A 17,849-nucleotide genomic window follows, 5' to 3' on the forward strand; every position below is an offset into this window, starting at 1 on the left:
TGTCCCTGGGATTCTCCAGGCAAGAACACCTTGGAAGCCTATAAATTTGGCTGCTTTGTAAAGAATGGATTGACGGATTGTAGAGTGGAAACAGGGAGATAGGTTATGAGGCTTTTTCAGGTGTCCAGGAGAGAGACCCTGGAATTTTGGATGGGCTCCATGGTACTGGAATTGGACAGGAGTGGATAGACTTAGAACATATTTTGAAAGTAGAGCTGATAGGATTTGCTGATGGATTAGAATGTAGATGGATAAAGGGAAGGGAAGAATAGAGGATGACTTCTATGCGTTTGGCTTGAGCAACTGGGTGGAGTGTGGCGACATTTAATGGCATGGGAATAATGAAAGAATAACAGGTTTTGGAGTGATGAAAGCCAGAGTGAATCATAGGTATATAGTGATGTGAAAAAGTGTGACTTTTTATGAATGTAATCATGCCTTTGGAAGTCTCTGCTGATGGTCCCATTCTCTTTATAGGACGTTGCTAAATGGAGTCATCTTTCTTGTATAGACATGAGAGGCCTGCTACAGCACACTGAGCTGTTTAGAAGTGGTAGTCCTCCTCTGCCAAGAGGTGGTCTTCACTCTTCTCTCAACCTGAATTTTTATGTTCCACTTTGTTTTTCTCAGTCGTGGTAGTATAGTTGGTCTAATCTGGCCATACTCTTTCATGGGATCCATGCTGTTGGTCAACTGGAGTTAGTTTGAAATAGTTATGGTTGGGTACCGCATTCTCTGACTGGGCCCATGGACTCAAAAGAGGAATTTTCAGAGGGTGCTGTGCTCCTGAACCTCAGCCTTGCCAGTGCGGAATTGGCAGGCCACTCTGCAAAGATGGTAAAGGACTCTGTGTATCCTTCTGTGACCCCTTTCTTCTCTAATGCAAGGGTAACCCCAACCCTAAATCATTCATTAGGGCTCAGTAGTATTCCAGTATATGTATAATCTTTTTTTCATTCATTTTCTTATTTTTCCTACTGAAACAACAGCCAGGTTGTTTCTAATTTTTTGCTGTTATAAATATCTCTTTCCCAACATTCCTCGTAACTTCCAAGCCTAACCTAGAAACTCACAAATTTATTATGATAATCAGTTCAGTCACTCAGTCGTGTCCAGCTCTTTGCGACCCCATGAATCGCAGCATGCCAGGCCTCCCTGTCTATCACCAACTCCCGGAGTTCACTCAGACTCACGTCCATCGAGTCTGTGATGCCATCCAGCCATCTCATCCTCTGTTGCCCCCTTCTCCTCCTGCCACCAATCCCTCCCAGCATCAGAGTCTTCTCCAATGAGTCAACTCTTCGCATGAGGTGGCCAAAGTACTGGAGTTTCAGCTTTAGCATCAGTCCTTCCAAAGAAATCCCAGGGCTGATCTCCTTCAGAATGGACTGGTTGGATCTCCTTGCAGTGCAAGGGACTCTCAAGAGTCTTCTCCAACACCACAGCTCAAAAGCATCAGTTCTTTGGCACTCAGCCTTCTTCACAGTCCAACTCTCACATCCATACATGACCACAGGAAAACCACAGCCTTGACTAGATAGACCTTTGTTGGCAAAGTAATGTCTCTGCTTTTGAATATGCTATTTAGGTTGGTCATAACTTTCCTTCCAAGGAGTAAGCGTCTTTTAATTTCATGGCTGCAGTCACCATCTGCAGTGATTTTGGAGCCCCCCAAAATAAAGTCTGACACTGTTTCCACTGTTTCCCCATCTATCTGCCATGAAGTGATGGGACTGGATGCCATGATCTTAGTTTTCTGAATGTTGAGCTTTAAGCCAACTTTTTCACCCTCCTCTTTCACTTTTATCAAGTGGCTTTTTAGCTCCTCTTCACTTTTTGCCATAAGAGTGGTGTCATCTCCATATCTGTATATCTGCAGTGTCATCTGCATATTTCTCCCAGCAATCTTGATTCCAGCTTGTGCTTCTTCCAGTCCAGCATTTCTCATGATGTACTCTGCATAGAAGTTAAATAAGCAGGGTGACAACATATAGCCTTGACATACTCCTTTTCCTATTTGGAACCAGTCTGTTGTTGTTCCATGTCCAGTTCTAACTGTTGCTTCCTGACCTGCACACAGGTTTCTCAAGAGGCAGGTCAGGTGGTCTGGTATTCCCATCTCTTTCAGAATTTTCCACAGTTTATTGTGATCCGCACAGTCAAAGGCTTTGGCATAGTCAATAAAGCAGAAATAGATGTTTTCTGGAACTCTCTTGCTTTTTCCATGATCCAGCGGATGTTGACAATTTGATCTCTGGTTCGTCTGCCTTTTCTAAAACCAGCTTGAACATCTGGGAGTTCATGGTTCACGTATTGCTGAAGCCTGGCTTGGAGAATTTTGAGCATTACTTTACTAGCGTGTGAGATGAGTGCAATTGTGTGGTAGTTTAAGCATTCTTTGGCGTTGCCTTTCTTTGGGATTGGAATGAAAACTGACCTTTTCCAGTCCTGTGGCCACTGCTGAGTTTTCCAAATTTGCTGGCATATTGAGTGCAGCACTTCCACAGCATCATCATTCAGGATTTGAAATACCAACGAGCAAATATCTCCTTATGATTATGCATTGCACGTTAGTCACTCAGTCATGTCTGACTCTTTACGACCTCATGGACTATAGCCCACCAGGCTCCTCTGTTCATGGAATTCTCCAGGCAAGAACACTGGTGTGGGTAGCCATTCCCTTCTCCAGAGGATCTTCCCAACTTAGGAATTGAACCCAGGTCTCCTGCATTGCAGGTGGATTCTTTACTATCTGAGCCACCAGGGAAGCCCTGATTATGCATTAGCTGTGGGCAAATGCCTGAAAATTCCTTTGCTGAAAAGTGAATTTTGGTAGAGAGAGGTGGAAAAGTGGTTCACAGAAACTGCCATTGTTCCGTTGTCCTTAATTATCATTAAAACAATTCCTCAGGCACCAGCCACAGAGGTCTCTGCTGCCATCTGGCCTTTCAGGTTTGGCTTTGACAATGATGGATGGTCTAGTCTAGAAAGATCAGCTCAACTGCTCAATCAAACAGGTAAGTTGTACTGAAATTAATTTCAGGCTTTGAGAAACTATTATTGTTATTTTCATTTTGTGCAAGATCATAAGTAATCAGAGGAGGATTTGCTGGGTCTTAGACTAATCTCTTAAAAAGGCTTTACTTTGGTGGGTGGCTACAGGAGGATGAAGCTTCTGTAACAACATCTGTGTTTGCTTGAAAGCAATTAAATAGTGATTCTGGGAAAAGGTCTCATTCTGGGTGTCTGCAGAGTCTTGTCATGCCTTTGCTCTTGGAAATGCCCCTGCTGGGGGCTCCTGTCACTTGGGAACCTGCTGTTAAGGACCAGAAAGCCATCAGATTAAAAGGCAGAATGGGGTGCAGTGATGCTTATTTGCAAAGCAAATTGCTTTCAAGAGCCTGAGGGCCAGTTTTACTTGTTTTCATTCCCTGAGGCACTCATCTTTGGATGAAGCCTCCTTTAAAATATATGGGTGTTTGGCGCTTAGATCGACTAGAGGTCTCTTGCATGGAGTTATTCCTAAAGATAAGCTTGTCTTCTGAGAAATAGCTGAGGGTTTGTATGATTCTAATACCGTTAAGAAATTTATTGGGCCCTTAATCATTTAGTACTGATTATAGGCACATCCAACCAGGGTTATCTGAATAAATTCACCTCTGTGTCAGTACCATGGAAGTGTTTGCCCAGGAATAAAACAGTATTGTACACTATATTGTTTTTGAACATAAATTAGATATTTGAGAAAGGCATTAAGCATATTTGAAATTTTGGAAAAGATGTGAATATTTGAAAATTTAGGAAAGTTATGTTTTGATCTTTTCCGCCATTTCCACAAGGTGTCCCATACATTCTAAATATGGTAAATATGTTTTTAGCTCAGATTTGAGCCAGTTCACTCTAGTAACTCATTAGGAATTACTTGGTTTTTTGATCTATGACTAAAGGTAGGGGATTGCAAGAATTGAGTTTTGATAATTGTTTTTACATTGCTGTGGTTAATTACCACATCCATTTTTTCCCCGCTTGAACAGGTGCAGATTTCATAACAATTTTGGAGAGTGATGCTTCTAAGCCCTATATTGGAAACAACGACTTGACCATGTGGTTAGGGGAGAAGCTGGGTTTCTACACCGACTTTGGGCCGAGTGCACGGGATCACACTTGGGGGTGAGTGTACCTTGAGAATGAATCCTGCACGTATAAAAGACTAGGCAGCATAAGCTTGGGGTGGACAGTTGATATTGTGATGCCTTATCCCTAGGAGTGTGTCCCAGTGATGCTTCCTGGGGGATGAGGAGGTGCTGAAGATAGGCATATTCCACCATTGTTTCAATGGCCTCTCTGTTGCTGGATATTTTCATTCTTCGCTATTATAAACCATTGCATGTAGGAACTGAGGTTACAGCACTAAACATGTCTGCCCCACATGCCGTCCTCATGGAGCTTACATTCCTGTGTGACGAGACAGAAAATAATCATGTACACACAAAAATAAATAAGATAATTTGAGATAGTGGTGAGTGCTGTGTAGAAAAGGAGAGTGGCAGGGTAGGCAGGGCAGTGGGCGATGATGCTGTAGGCAGCGTGGTCAGGAGGGGTCTCTCTGCCCACCCCACGATGGGGAGGACTAGCACCAGCTGTGGGAGGAGCTAGTGTGGACTCGAGGCAGATCACGTGCGGTGTGCCTGAGCATGGGGATTAGGGGGAGCTAGTAAGGAAGGAGGTCAGGAGTGGGCCCTTGGTCTTATAGGGTCCATAAGCCATGCTTGGCACTGACTTAACTCAGTTTTGATGGAAAACCACTGGAGGATTTTAAACATGGGAGAGTCTGATCTGGTATATGTGTGTGGAAGATCATTCCAGCTATTCCTAGAAGAACAGATTGTTGGGGGCAAGAGTGGGAGCAGGGAGACAGGTGATGAGGTAGAGGGGCTAACACAGGTTAGAAATGACAGTGGGGGCTGTGCAGATGGAGAAGAGGGCACACTCGGGAGCTATTTTGGAGCGGAGCTGACAGGAATTCCTGATTTGGGAGCTTGGGGGGTTTTGTGTTTGATATTTTGTTTTTTTTGGTCAAGCTTGTGAGATCTTAGTTCCCTGACTAGAGATCAAACCCAGGCCTATAGCAGTGAGAGAACCATATCCTAATGCTGGACCATCGGGGAATTCCCAGGGCTTCCTAGTGGTTTAGATGTCAGAAAGTGACAAGGGCAGCACCTGGGTTTTTTACCTGAGTCCCTGATAGGAAATGATGCCATTTAATGGGACAGGAATGGCCAGGTGAACAGCAGGATTGTGCTAAGTTCGAGATGCCCTGGGACAGTCAAGTGATGTCCAGTAGGCAGTTGTGGGCAGCTTGGAGGGCCGAGTCGGACCGCAGAAGCTGGGTATGTGCATTCAGGATCATCACTGTAGAGACGGTTCTGTGCGAGAAACTTCACGAGGGGCCACACAGACTGTGTGTGAAGCCAGGGAAGAGAAGCCGGCTGAGCTCTGAGCTCTGGGCGCCCTTTCCATGTGTAGTGCTTTGACTTAGAGTGAGGTGGGACATGTTTTCCTATCTTTATCGGACCATTTGTAGTTTCTGATTTTGTAAATTGTTGCTCTGAGTCCTGGCTGGCGGGATTGTACACTCCTTCATGTGTTGATTAACGTTAGAATTGTTTATGCAGATCAGTTGCCAGAGGAATAATGCAAGTAAAATGGAGTGCGTCCATTTGCGTGGCCCTAATCCCACCCTTTTTGTGTCTCCACGGCACATATGAGACAGAGTTGACAGTGTTGTGCCTGGTGACACAGTGAGACATGCTGAACAGTCCTTTTGCAGTGAATCGTTCTACAGAAGGTCCCATCCGTCTTCGCCCTACTGTTGTTCTCAGTGCCCCTCATGAGATGCTTGAAGTGTGAGCATCCCTAAGAACACATATTCTTAGTTCTGTTGGCATGAGATGGTGGGACCAATAGTGATGCACATGTTTCTTTCCGTTCAAATACAGGATTATGGCTTTGTCAAGATACCCAATTGTGAAATCGGAGCATCACCTTCTTCCGTCGCCAGAGGGCGAGATTGCACCAGCCATCACGCTGACCGTCAACGTTTCCAACAAATTGGTGGATTTTGTTGTGACCCACTTTGGCAATTACGAGTGGGTTTCTTTGGTTTTTCTCATAGTGCACAAATGCCAAAAAATATTATTAACACATTACATTGATTTCCATGCATTGACCTTTCTTACTTTTTTTTTTAAAATTATTATTCTCAAAGTGGTTTTCTGGTTTGGTGTTTTTTTTTTTTTTTTTTTGGTTTTAAAAATCAGGCATAGAAGAAGTTCCCTGATGGCCTAATGGTTAGGATTCCGGGCTTTCACTTCTGGGGCCTGAGTTCCATCTCTGGTCTGGGAACTGAGATCTCACAAGTTTGCATGGTGTGGCCAAAAAAAGGGAAAAAAAAAAAAAATCAGGTACAGAAATGTTAATGGTGTACCAGACAGCAGTGATGGCCGTGTCAGCCAGCGATTACTGAGCAGGCACTGTGCTAAGTGCATTTAGCACTTATGTTGTATTTAATCTACATATTGTGTAACAGTACATAGTCCCATTTAACAGAGAAACTAAACTGAGAGGTTAGATGACTTATCCAACCAGGGTCACACACGTAGGAAGCAGGTAGACCTAACTCAGAGCCTGCAAGTGCTTGAAACCCATGGTAAACCAGACTACGGAAAGATGGAATTCCCTTTTTCTAAGGATTACTCCAGTTGGAAGTGCCAGAGGGATTTGAGGTACTAAATGACATTCCTTTACCTGTCATGTTTCCAGTCAGATGAGAGGTAGGCAGAGGAATCTGGCAGGGAGATCAACATCTCTTTTGATTCTGATAAACCTATTTGGACAACATGGCTTACGTGTGCCCACATGGACCTGCTAATACATCCATCCCTCCAGTAATACATGATGCCAACTCCCCCAAAGCAGCAGAACCATGAGGCAGGGACTGAGTCGGCCCTGTCACACTCTCCCCTTAGTGAAGAGAATAACACAAGAAAACTCCCTGTTGGCAAACTGGCAGGCTCCAAGAAGAGATAGGAAGGGTTTGAGACAAGCATTCTTAGTTCATTCTTCCAAACTTGATTTATTAGAAAAATCCTCCCAAGAAGTAAAGGATGAGAGAGAGAGAGAGAGAGGCCAAGATGATTTTCTAAGTTGGTTCCCCTCCAAGGCGAGATGAGGAATGGGGAATGAGTTTTATCTACAAAGAATAACATCCACAACCAGTGGCTTAGCACTGAATAAATCACAAATAATGCCAACATCATGTTATTCAAGCCAAGATAAAAGTATATAATTTATATTCTACCATACTGAACATCTGGAGAAGGAAATGGCAACCCACTCCAGTATTATTGCCTAGAGAATCCCATGGACAGAGGAGCCTAGCAGGCTACAGTCCACGGGGTTGCAAAGAGTCAGACACAACAGAGTGACTAACAACAATACTGAACATTCTTTAATCGTCATTGAAAACATACATGCGAAGTGCTTAGTGCTATAAAATATGGCAAATGGGCGCTGTCTATCTGCATGACACAAAAGGCCACAGAGCTTTACAGTGACATAGAGAACATTGAAAAACAACAAACAAAGGTAGCAGCCACATTTGTTTTGTTTGGATGAAACTTACAGTACAACAGAGGGCTACCCTGGTGGCTCAGTGCCAATGCAGGCAATGTGGGTTTGGTCCCTGCATCAGGAAGATCTCCTGGAGAAGGAAATGGCAAACCATTCCAGTATTCTTGCCTAGGAAATCGCATGAACAGAGGAGCCTGGCAGGCTACAGTCCATGGGTCCCAAAAGAATCAGACACGCCTTAGAGACTAAAACACCAACAGTACAAACGCCCCCAACATTGTTGTATTGTAAGTTTCACCTAAACAAGATGAGTACATCTGCTATCCTTACTTCCTATCACCTCTCTTTTTCTCACAGTGTTATGTGCATCTGTGAAAGTGCACTTGACTACTTTGTGAAATAAAGTCAGAGCATAAGTAATATAAGCCAGCCATTCAAATGTGGTTAATGGGGACTGTTTGCTAATTGGACTCTTGCTGGTCTTCTTAGAAATGAGAAGGTGTTTGGAGCACGGATGGTATAGATAGTCCATATCGCTGAAAAACTGTTTAAAGAAATGCCTTCTGTTTCTCCTAGCAATTTTCATGTCACAAGTATAGGCATTCAGCAATCACTCCACTGAGCTTAAATTGCAGGTGAATTGGGTTTATCTTTTGAAAAATAGGCATTTTTGTGTTTAAAGCTGGCAAGGTCTCAACCGAAGAAATAGTTGAACACACTCCTTCCCCTTTTCTCTTTGCTTTCCCCCCGCTGTCTCCTTTAACTCCTTCAGACCTCCTCTGAAATGTGAAGAATAGACTTGAGAGGGAAGAGAAAACGAAAAGACAGCCCTCAAATTGTTTGGAAAAGAGCAAGGAAGAACTGCCTTTTCTAACTCTATTAACCACATATTTAAATCTCTGCAACTAACAATATACCTTTGCTTGCTAGCTTGCTCTCATGATTTAATAATGATGACAACAACAGCAGTAATGATAAGAACAAACATCTATTGAGGAGCTGTCACTTCAGGGAGGGAAGTGGTCTGGCTAAATGGCAAAGAACAGAAAACTCCAGAACCTGAAATCAGATAATCTGGTCTGAATCCTAATTCAAGGTGTATCCGTCACCAAATTTGTTTACCTTATGTCTCAGTTTTCTCTCTAAATTAGGAGCAATAATCCTACCTATTTCATAGGATTCTTGTGGGAATGAAATAAGATATATTTATGAATAGTTTTGTCATGAAAAGTTTATGATTAGAGTCACTGGTCAGTTAATACTGGACATTATTATGAAACTAAATTGGTCACCTCTAAATGTGTGGTACATTGGGCAGCTTAAAAGATTATTTATCAAACACAAGTCAAGCATCTGTCACGTCCCAAGCACAGTGCTAGCTGCAGCCTTTTCCCTTAGAGCCTTGGCTCTTGTCCATGCCCATGTGACATGAGCAAGTTCACACTTCAAATAGTTTGTAAAGCCATCAGTACATATTTCTGTTTGCCGTTGTTTTCTATAACACTAGTAAAATTTTTTATTCTGAATAAATATTTAAAGATTTCACTTTCTAGTGATTATGGCTTATAAACATGAAATCAGATTAATATTAAGAATGAATTACAAAATGTGTATGCATGTTATCAGCTGATTCAATGGGATTTCTAAAATTACCGACTATACATATGTCTTTACAACCAATTAACAGAAAACAGTGGCATTCCTTAATTATTTAGGTATACACCATAACTAAAATTGGTGTTATATTAGGCAATTAACTGAGTCACCGCTTAATTACTGTGGTTTTTTTTCCCCCCTATAACAGGCAGAAATGTACAAAGAAGAACGAATGTACAAACCCATACAGAACCTGTAGTCTGTAGTTACAGTTTGGGTTCTGTTGTAAGGTAAACTCAGTGAGCTATATTTCCCTTGTCTCTGAAAATCAGATAAAATTAGTTTTTTTCAGCCCACATTATAGGGCTATTGGGCTGATTATACATCAACAGATAAGGAAACATAAAACATGCATTCAGTCACCCTCTGTTCCTCCCTCTCTCCTAGTCCCTCCTCCTTCTTCCTTTATACCTATATATACATACACATTTTAATTATTATCACTGGATGAAATGTATCTCCTGAGAAAATGTAAAACCAAATTCATAGATTATTTTCCAATAATATATTGCTAAAACATATTTGAATGAAAACTCTTATCTGTGGAACAGTAACTTTGGCAGGCTCTAGACTTGATTTGAATCCCGGCTGTGGGTGTGAGAGGAAGAGAATTCACTGCAGACCTAATGAAGGGACTACTTACAAAGATGTTGGAAGGGTCAGGGGAACAGGTAAGAGATGCTAAGGTACTCAAACACTGGTTAACAGTGGAGAATCATTATGATACTTAGGCCTGAAGGGACAGAGAGAGAAACAGTGTTCCCAGAGCCCTGTTTCATCTTGAATCAGAAAAGGGCCACCAGGCATGAAGAATGCAGCTCTTGGAGAAGAAATATCCCAACTTCTCTCTCTTCCTACCTGTTCATCTCCTGCTGGTGCCTTCACTTGGCCAGACCTCACTGGGAATTAGCAGACAAGGGAGCCCATGAGATGAAATAGGCTGGGATCAGCCTCCAGGGTATAGAGAAGAGTTGGCAATGCATCTGGGCAAAGATGTTCAACAAATGGTCATTCTTTTCACTCTTCTACTTCTAGAGACGTCTTTTGATAGTGCTCAGCTGTCTGTGCATAAGAATGGATAAGTTCAGTCCTGTCTTCTTCTTCAGTGAGTTTTCTCGAGTCTTCTCAGTCCTTGGTGACCCCTATCTTCCTTTCCCACTGCTGTTTCTTAACAGTCATGTGTTAGCTGGCTCCTGCTTTCCAGGTGGCTCAGTGGTAAAGAATCTTCCTGCCAATGTAGGAGCCACAGGAGACGTGGGGTCAATCCCTGGGTTGGGAAGATCCCCTGGATTCTTGCCGGGCTAATCCCATGGACAGAGCAGCCTGGCAGGCTATATAGTCCATGGAGTTGCAAAGAGTCAGACATGACTGAGCAACTGAGCGTGCACATTAGCTGTCTTACTCTCTAAATGCCTGTGTTGATCTACTGCCTGTTTGCTCTTGGATCCTTTCCTGGTTCATCTCCCTTCCAGCTACAGATTGCTGGAAACCACATTTCCCATAGTCTGTTGCCTTCTGGCTTCTGAATAGGTTGAGCCAATGTAATGCACTAATGCAAGGCTGGAGGGTTGGAGGAGAGGGGAGATAGAGTATTTCTCATTCCCTCTCTGCTTTCTTTGTTGTCTCTGGCAGCAGCTGAGTCTCCACTGTGGCTCCAACTGCTCCTTCAGTGGTAGCAGATCCTTCTAAGTAGCCTTCTCCTAGTACCATTTCCCATCAGCTAGTACCACCTTGTGGATTCTGGGACTATCACCTCTTCCTATTGTCCCTCTGGCCCTCGAGGTGGTAGTCGTTGCTCACTCAACTCCAGTTGCCTCACTGAGTCTTATTTGGCTTCCTGTCACCTCGTAGCCAATCCCCTGTATTAAATTCACTTTGTCTGAAATGCCTAGAGTGGTTTCACTTTTCCTCTCTCAATCATACCAACTATGATGTCCCTATTTTTCCCCAGACTGACAATAACCCCCCAAAAGCTTGATGTACTTGCCTCATTGTCAGTTACACACTTAGAGTGCTCAACATAATAAAAGCAGCATGCTTAGCTGGTATTTGACCAGGAGCGCTATGGAGGCTTTTAGAAAGTGTTCAGTTGAAAGAGTTGAGTAGGTTAACAAACCTGGTGTGTTCTGTGAATATTAGGATTCTCCCTCTTACTCCTTGATTTTTTTTAAACTACTAATCTTTAGCTCTAATACCAATGACCAAGTCTTAAGATTATTAATATAATTTCCTCTGATGAAAAGTTGAACAAATGCTGCTTTTAGTTATTTAGGTCCACTCAATTCCAAATGATCTGTGGGGAAAGGTTATCTCATTCTTAGTCAAAATTTTATCAGCTGCTCATTTGACGCACAATAGCTGTCTTGATCATTTGCATAACAGTCAAAGCTGTGGTTTTTCCAGTAGTCGTGTATGGATGTGAGAGTTGAACCATAAAGAAAGCTGAGCACTGAAGAATTGATGCTTTTGAACTGTGGTGTTGGAGAAGACTCTTGAGAGTCCCTTGGACTGCAAGGAGATCCAACCAGTCCATTCTGAAGGAGATCAGTCCTGGGTATTCATTGGAAGGACTGATGCTGAAGCTGAAATTGCAATACTTTGGCCACCTCATGCAGAGTTGACTCATTGGAAAAGACTCTGATGCTGGGAGGGATTGGGGGCAGGAGGAGAAGGGGATGACAGAGGAGAGATGGTTGGATGGCATCACCAACTCGATGAACATGAGTTTGAGCAAGCTCCAGGAGTTGGTGATGGACAGGGAAGCCTGGTGTGCTACAGTTCCATGGGGTTGCAAAGAGTCAGACATGACTGAGCAACAACTGAACTGAAGTTAATGTGTCCTAATAGGAATTATTCTGGGTTTTCACACTGTTTGAAGTTATTATTTGGGAACTTAGGTACCTAGTATTTTTTAAAATTGTTTTGCACATGCAATAAAGAGGTATATTTTGGCATTCTTTTCAGAGATGACCTCGACAGGAAACTTCAAGCTATTGCTGTTTCAAAACTACTGAAAAATAGCTCTGAGCAAGTGATATTTCTGGGATATATCACATCAGCACCTGGTTCCAGAGATTATCTACAGCTCATTAAACATGGCAATGTGAAGGTAACACAACCTTATTAGGTGTTTCGATTTCTTAAATAAAGTGTTGCTTCTTCAGGTTTCAAAAAACCCAACCCAACATTTTAATATGTATCTTGATTATCTAACTGCTGCATGGAAAACTACCAAAACATACTTTTTTTAAATAGCATTCATCTCTCTGCTCATGAATCTGCAAATTGGACAAGACCCAGTGGGGATAGCTCATGTCTGCGGCACACAGAGAGGTGGCTCAACTGGGGACTGGAGGAGCCACTTTGCAGATGACTCATAAGGGGCAAGTTGGTGGGGCTGTTGACGAGGAGCTCAGCTCCGGCTTTGGACTCAGAGTCCTGGTTCTTTTCTGTAGGCTTCTTGGGCTTCTTTCTTGCATGATGGCTGGGTTCTAAAAGTGAGTGTCCCAAGAGACCCAGGAAGAAGCTGTATTGTCTTGTATGACCTTGTAAGTCATATAGTATGCCTGTTATCATCACAAGCCTGCTCATATCCAACTGAACAAAACATAAACCCCATCTCTTGGTGAGGCGAGTGTTAAGTTTAAATAAGAATATTATGTGGAAGGTGGATTACTGTAGCCATGTTTAGAAAATAGAATCTGCCACATTGTGCAAGTTAATCATGATGAGGGTAGAAGATAATGTGTCATATAGAGAGGCTGGCTGATCAAGACCTCACTAAATGACACTGAGATTGTCCTTATCTGTTCAGGTCCCAAATGGTTGAATTTATTGGTGTATCCAGATATAATCACACTCTGGGAAACTGACAGTTAAATCCTTGAGATATATATACACACTGGAATGTTAAATGCATTATTTTATTTTTATTAAAAAAATAGCAATGGATCTTTTTTTAAAAAAAATTATTTTTGTGGCTGCACTGGGTCTTAGCTGCAGCACTTGGGATCTTTGATCTTTGCTGAACTAGATATAGTTCTCTGACCAGGAATCGAACTGGGACCTCCTGCATTGGGAGCAAGGCATCTTAGCCACTGTATCACCAGGAAAGTCCCAAGTGCATTAATTTATAATGAGAAATGTAATTGCTATGTTTAGTTAAGCCCTATGTACATTTCTTGGTCCTTTACATGTCTCTTTTTACTTCATTATCTTGAGAGAATATCTGCAAACAAAAAGACTTATCCATCTTATCAAGGGCTTAGAGAGGCAGGTGAGAGAATGTGGCATGATGAGAGTTTTCTATATGTGAGAAAACAAAATGACAGTGGCTTAAATAAGAGAGGTATGTTTCCTTATGTGAATGTCTGGGCAGGTGATTTACTGCAAGTACGGTACTTGGGGGTATTGAGAACGTGCCCCTTCTATTTCGTGGCTCCGCATTACAAGGCCTCCACTCCCAAGTTTGTGATGGCCACAAACAAGATGGCCACATCCTTGTTCTAGTTAGCAAGATAGAGGATGGGATAAAGACGGGGCCAGGAGCATATACAAGTTATCTCGAAGGCAAACTCCAACACTCATGCTTACATTTCGTTGATTAGCATTTAGTCATTGGCCATATCTCACTGTTCAGGAAATTGAGAGATTCAGTGTGCGTGCGTGTGGGCTAAGTTGCTTCAGTTGTGTCCGAGTCTGTGTGACCCTATGGACTGTGGCCCTCTAGGCTCCTCTGTCCATGGGGATTCTCCTGGCAAGAATATCGCAGTGGGTTTCCATGTCCTCCTAAAGGGGATCTTTCTGACTCAGATCAAACCCTCGTCTCTTATGTCTCCTGCATTGGCAGGTGGGTTCTTCACCACTGGTGCCACCTGGGAAGCCAGAGAGATGCAATGTTTAATTTTTTTCTTTTTTGTAATTGAAATATAGTTTATTTACGGTTGTGCTAGATTGATTCTCTTGTTTAAATTTTCTTTGTTGGAATATACTTGCTTTACAATGTTGTGTTGGTTTCTGCTGTACAGTGAAGTGAATCAGTCATATGCATACGTATATCCCTGCTCTCTTGGACCTCCCTCCTAACCTACCCCCATCCCACCCATCTAGGTCATCACAGAGCACCGAGATGTGCTGCAGTATTGAATCCTGATACTCTTCAGTTCAGTTCAGTCGCTCAGTCATGTCCGACTCTTTGCAACCCCATGAATCACAGCACACCAGGCCTCCCTGTCCATCACCAACTCCCAGAGTTCACTCAGACTCACGTCCATCGAGGCAGTGATGCCATCCAGCCATCTCATGCTCTGTCGTCCCCTTCTCCTTCTGCCCCCAATCCCTCCCAGCATCAGGAGTCTTTTCCAATGAGTCAACTCTTCGCATGAGGTGGCCAAAGTACTGGAGTTTCAGCTTTAGCATTGTTCCTTCCAAAGAAATCCCAGGGCTGATCTCCTTCAGAATGGACTGGTTGGATCTCCTTGCAGTCCAAGGGACTCTCAAGAGTCTTCTCCAACACCACAGTTCAGAAGCATCAGTTCTTCGGCACTCAGCCTTCTTCACAGTCCAACTCTCACATCCATACATGACTGCTGGAAAAACCATAGCCTTGACTAGACGGACCTTAGTCGGCAAAGTAATGTCTCTGCTTTTGAATATGCTATCTAGGTTTGTCATAACTTTTCTTCCAAGGAGTAAGCGTCTTTTAATTTCATGGCTGCAGTCACCATCTGCAGTGATTTTGGAGCCCCCCAAAATAAAGTCTGACACTGTTTCCCCATCTATTTCCCATGAAGTGATGGGACCGGATGCCATGATCTTCGTTTTCTGAATGTTGAGCTTTAAGCCAACCTTTTCACTCTCCTCTTGCACTTTCATCAAGAAGCTTTTTAGTTCCTCTTCACTTTCTGCCATAAGGGTGCGGTCATCTCCATATCTGAGGTTATTTATTTTTCTCCTGACAGTCTTGATTCCAGCTTGTGCTTCTTCCAGCCCAGTGTATCTCATGATGTACTCTGCATAGAAGTTAAATAAGCAGGGTGACAATAGACAGCCTTGACGTACTCCTTTTCCTATTTGGAACCAGTCTGTTGTTCCATGTCCAGTTCTAACTGTTGCTTCCTGACCTGCACACAGATTTCTCAAGAGGCAGGTCAGGTGGTCTGGTATTCCCATCTCTCTCAGAATCTTCCACAGTTTATTGTGATCCACACAGTCAAAGGCTTTGGCATAGTCAATAAAGCAGAAAGATGTTTTTCTGGAACTCTCTTGCTTTTTCCACGATCCAGTGGATGTTGGCAATTTGATACTCTTAGACCTAGCTAAAAATCCTACAACTTTGGAATGGGGCAAGGCAGATATTAAGGAGATGAGTTAATCTCTGCCCTAGTGGATAAGGCAGAAGCGGAGTCAAGGTGGACTCTTAATTTTGGCTTTGGTCAGAGGGAGGGTTTATGATGGTGACATGTTATTTTAGAGAACACGTAAGGAAGGAGAGGTTTGCAAAGAAAATGAGTTCAGCTATGGGCTGAGTTGAACAATCTGTGGGATATTAGGGGAGATGTCTACTAGTCGGCTGAATATATGGATCTGGAACTAAGAAGGGAAGTCAGGATCAGAAATATAGATTAAGGAGTTGTCATTATCTAGGCGATTATTCCAACTGTGGGAGGGGACGTTGTTGCTTACAGAGTTAAGACTTGCAGAAGGAAGACCAAAGAGAATCCCGGATAGAGTCACCTGTAGTGTGGCTCTCGTGAGGGGGATGGGTGAGGGAAGAGAAGGGAGAGAGTCTCTCAGAAAAGAGATTAAGTAGAGATCAGAGGAGTAAGAGTGAAATCTGAAGAGTGTGGAATCACAGGGGCTACATTAGCTATTTATCACTGTGTATCACTGTGAAAGCTACAAACCTTAGTGGCTTAAAAAGAACAGTGGCCTAATAACCTTGTGACTCTGTGGGTCTGCGGAGTGGTGCTCTGTTCTTGCCTGGGTTCACTCGTGTAGTCAGCTGGTGTCTGTGGCTGGGGGTCCTGACATGTCCCCCACTCACTTGTCTGGGCCTTGGTGCTGGTTGCTGGCTGCTGGCTGGGCTTCTCTCTCCATGTAACCTCTTCATACACTAGCCTACCTGGCTGGTGTCACATTTACCAGCTTTGTGACCTTGGGGCAAGTACTTAACCTTTCTGGTTAACCATCTGTAAAGTAGGGCTAATAATACCTATCATGGGGTTGTCATGAGGATGTAAGATAAGATAATGTCTAAAAGATCCTCAGCTTTGTATATAGGATGCACTCAGTAAGGGATAGCTATATATTTGTATTATGTACATCTGGCTGTATGTATAAAATCATATTAGATAAACATGTAAGTATATGGTCTATAAAGTACAGGAGAATATTAGACAAGATGATATTTGGCAGGTTTAAGAAAAAATTGATTGTATCCTAGTCATAGAGGGAATGTGTGTGTGTGTGCAGGGAAGAGGAATTTTATTTTATTTTAATTTAATACTCTATTGGGTTCCACTGTCAGGGTCAGAAGCTGTGACAAGATTGGCAGCAGATTCTTATATAACTTTTCCTATTAAGAACTTTATTAATGCAGAGAGGAATTTTAATCATAAATGCTTGAGTGAATAGATAGTCCTCTTTAAGAGATGAGTATTTAAATTCTGCAGTCTTAAAATTTGAGAGCATCTTTTAAAAAAAAATCTGGTAAAATAAAAAGATAGCAAAATTGTATTCCTAATTGATTATTCCCACTACATACAGGTAAATGACTAAATTTTTATCTCTTCCCAAGGCAAGCCAGAGCAGTAGTTTTAAAATATATTTGCTTTTTTCATCATTAAAATATTAAAATAATTTTTTTTTCTGCCCTGCTGTGTGCCATGTGGAACTTCCCCAACCAGAGATTGAACCTGTGCCCCTTGCAGTGGAAATGCAGAGTCTTAACCATTGGCCCACCAGGGAAATCCAATTTAAATTTAATTTTAAAAATTTATTACAATTTTTCTATGTATACAAAAGTCATATTGTATGTGTGTGATATGTGAATAATAGTAAAGATTAATTAACAAGAATCCATAGTTCCCTGGTGGTCTAGTGGTTAGGATTCCAGGCTTTCACTGCTATGGCTCAGGGATTCAACCCCTGGTCAGGAACTGAGATCTCACAAGCTGCACAGAAGGGCCAAAGGAAAAAAAAAAACTAGCATTTATGTGTCCACTACCAAGCTTAAGAAAAAAATTTAGAAGTACATAATAAATTGTGTGTATTCTTTTAGTTATTTAAAAATATTTTTAAATTATATTTTAATAGTAAAATTTAGTCAAAATAGTAAAAAGTCAGGTATATTTTTTAAAAGAAGAAAATGAAGGTTTCCTTAGTATAAAAGCTCCATGTTTAGAATTTTCCTAAAATGTAATAGCAAAAAATGCTTATGTTCTGATTTTCTATTGAAAAATAATGCTGGTCTCAAGCTTTCTACATCAAAGAGACTCATGATTACTCCTAAAATGTGTGTTTTTCCAGTGAGTCCATTTAACAAATACAGACTGAACTTT

General features: G+C 42.2%; 1 protein-coding gene across 9 annotated transcripts in view; it reads left to right on the forward strand.

Moving 5' to 3' along the window:
- CWH43 (cell wall biogenesis 43 C-terminal homolog) overlaps positions 1–17,849 on the forward strand; it is a 100,334-nt gene that overhangs the window by 43,328 nt on the left and 39,157 nt on the right. For 7 of the 9 annotated variants that reach the window (XR_009601039.1, XR_009601038.1, XR_009601037.1 and 4 more), the window contains 4 exons: positions 2,912–3,017; positions 4,035–4,170; positions 6,000–6,149; positions 12,253–12,397. Coding sequence is in view for 4 of the 9 variants with exons in the window: in XM_042251406.2 (XP_042107340.1) it covers positions 2,912–3,017; positions 4,035–4,170; positions 6,000–6,149; positions 12,253–12,397 (537 nt within the window). In the remaining 5 variants the exon portion in view is untranslated. The remainder of the gene's footprint in view (positions 1–2,911; positions 3,018–4,034; positions 4,171–5,999; positions 6,150–12,252; positions 12,398–17,849) is intronic. The other 2 variants (XR_009601040.1, XM_042251404.2) reach the window with 1 other exon arrangement.

The sequence above is a fragment of the Ovis aries genome, chromosome 6, assembly GCF_016772045.2.
Source record: "Ovis aries strain OAR_USU_Benz2616 breed Rambouillet chromosome 6, ARS-UI_Ramb_v3.0, whole genome shotgun sequence".
Classification (NCBI taxonomy): Eukaryota; Metazoa; Chordata; class Mammalia; order Artiodactyla; family Bovidae; genus Ovis; species Ovis aries.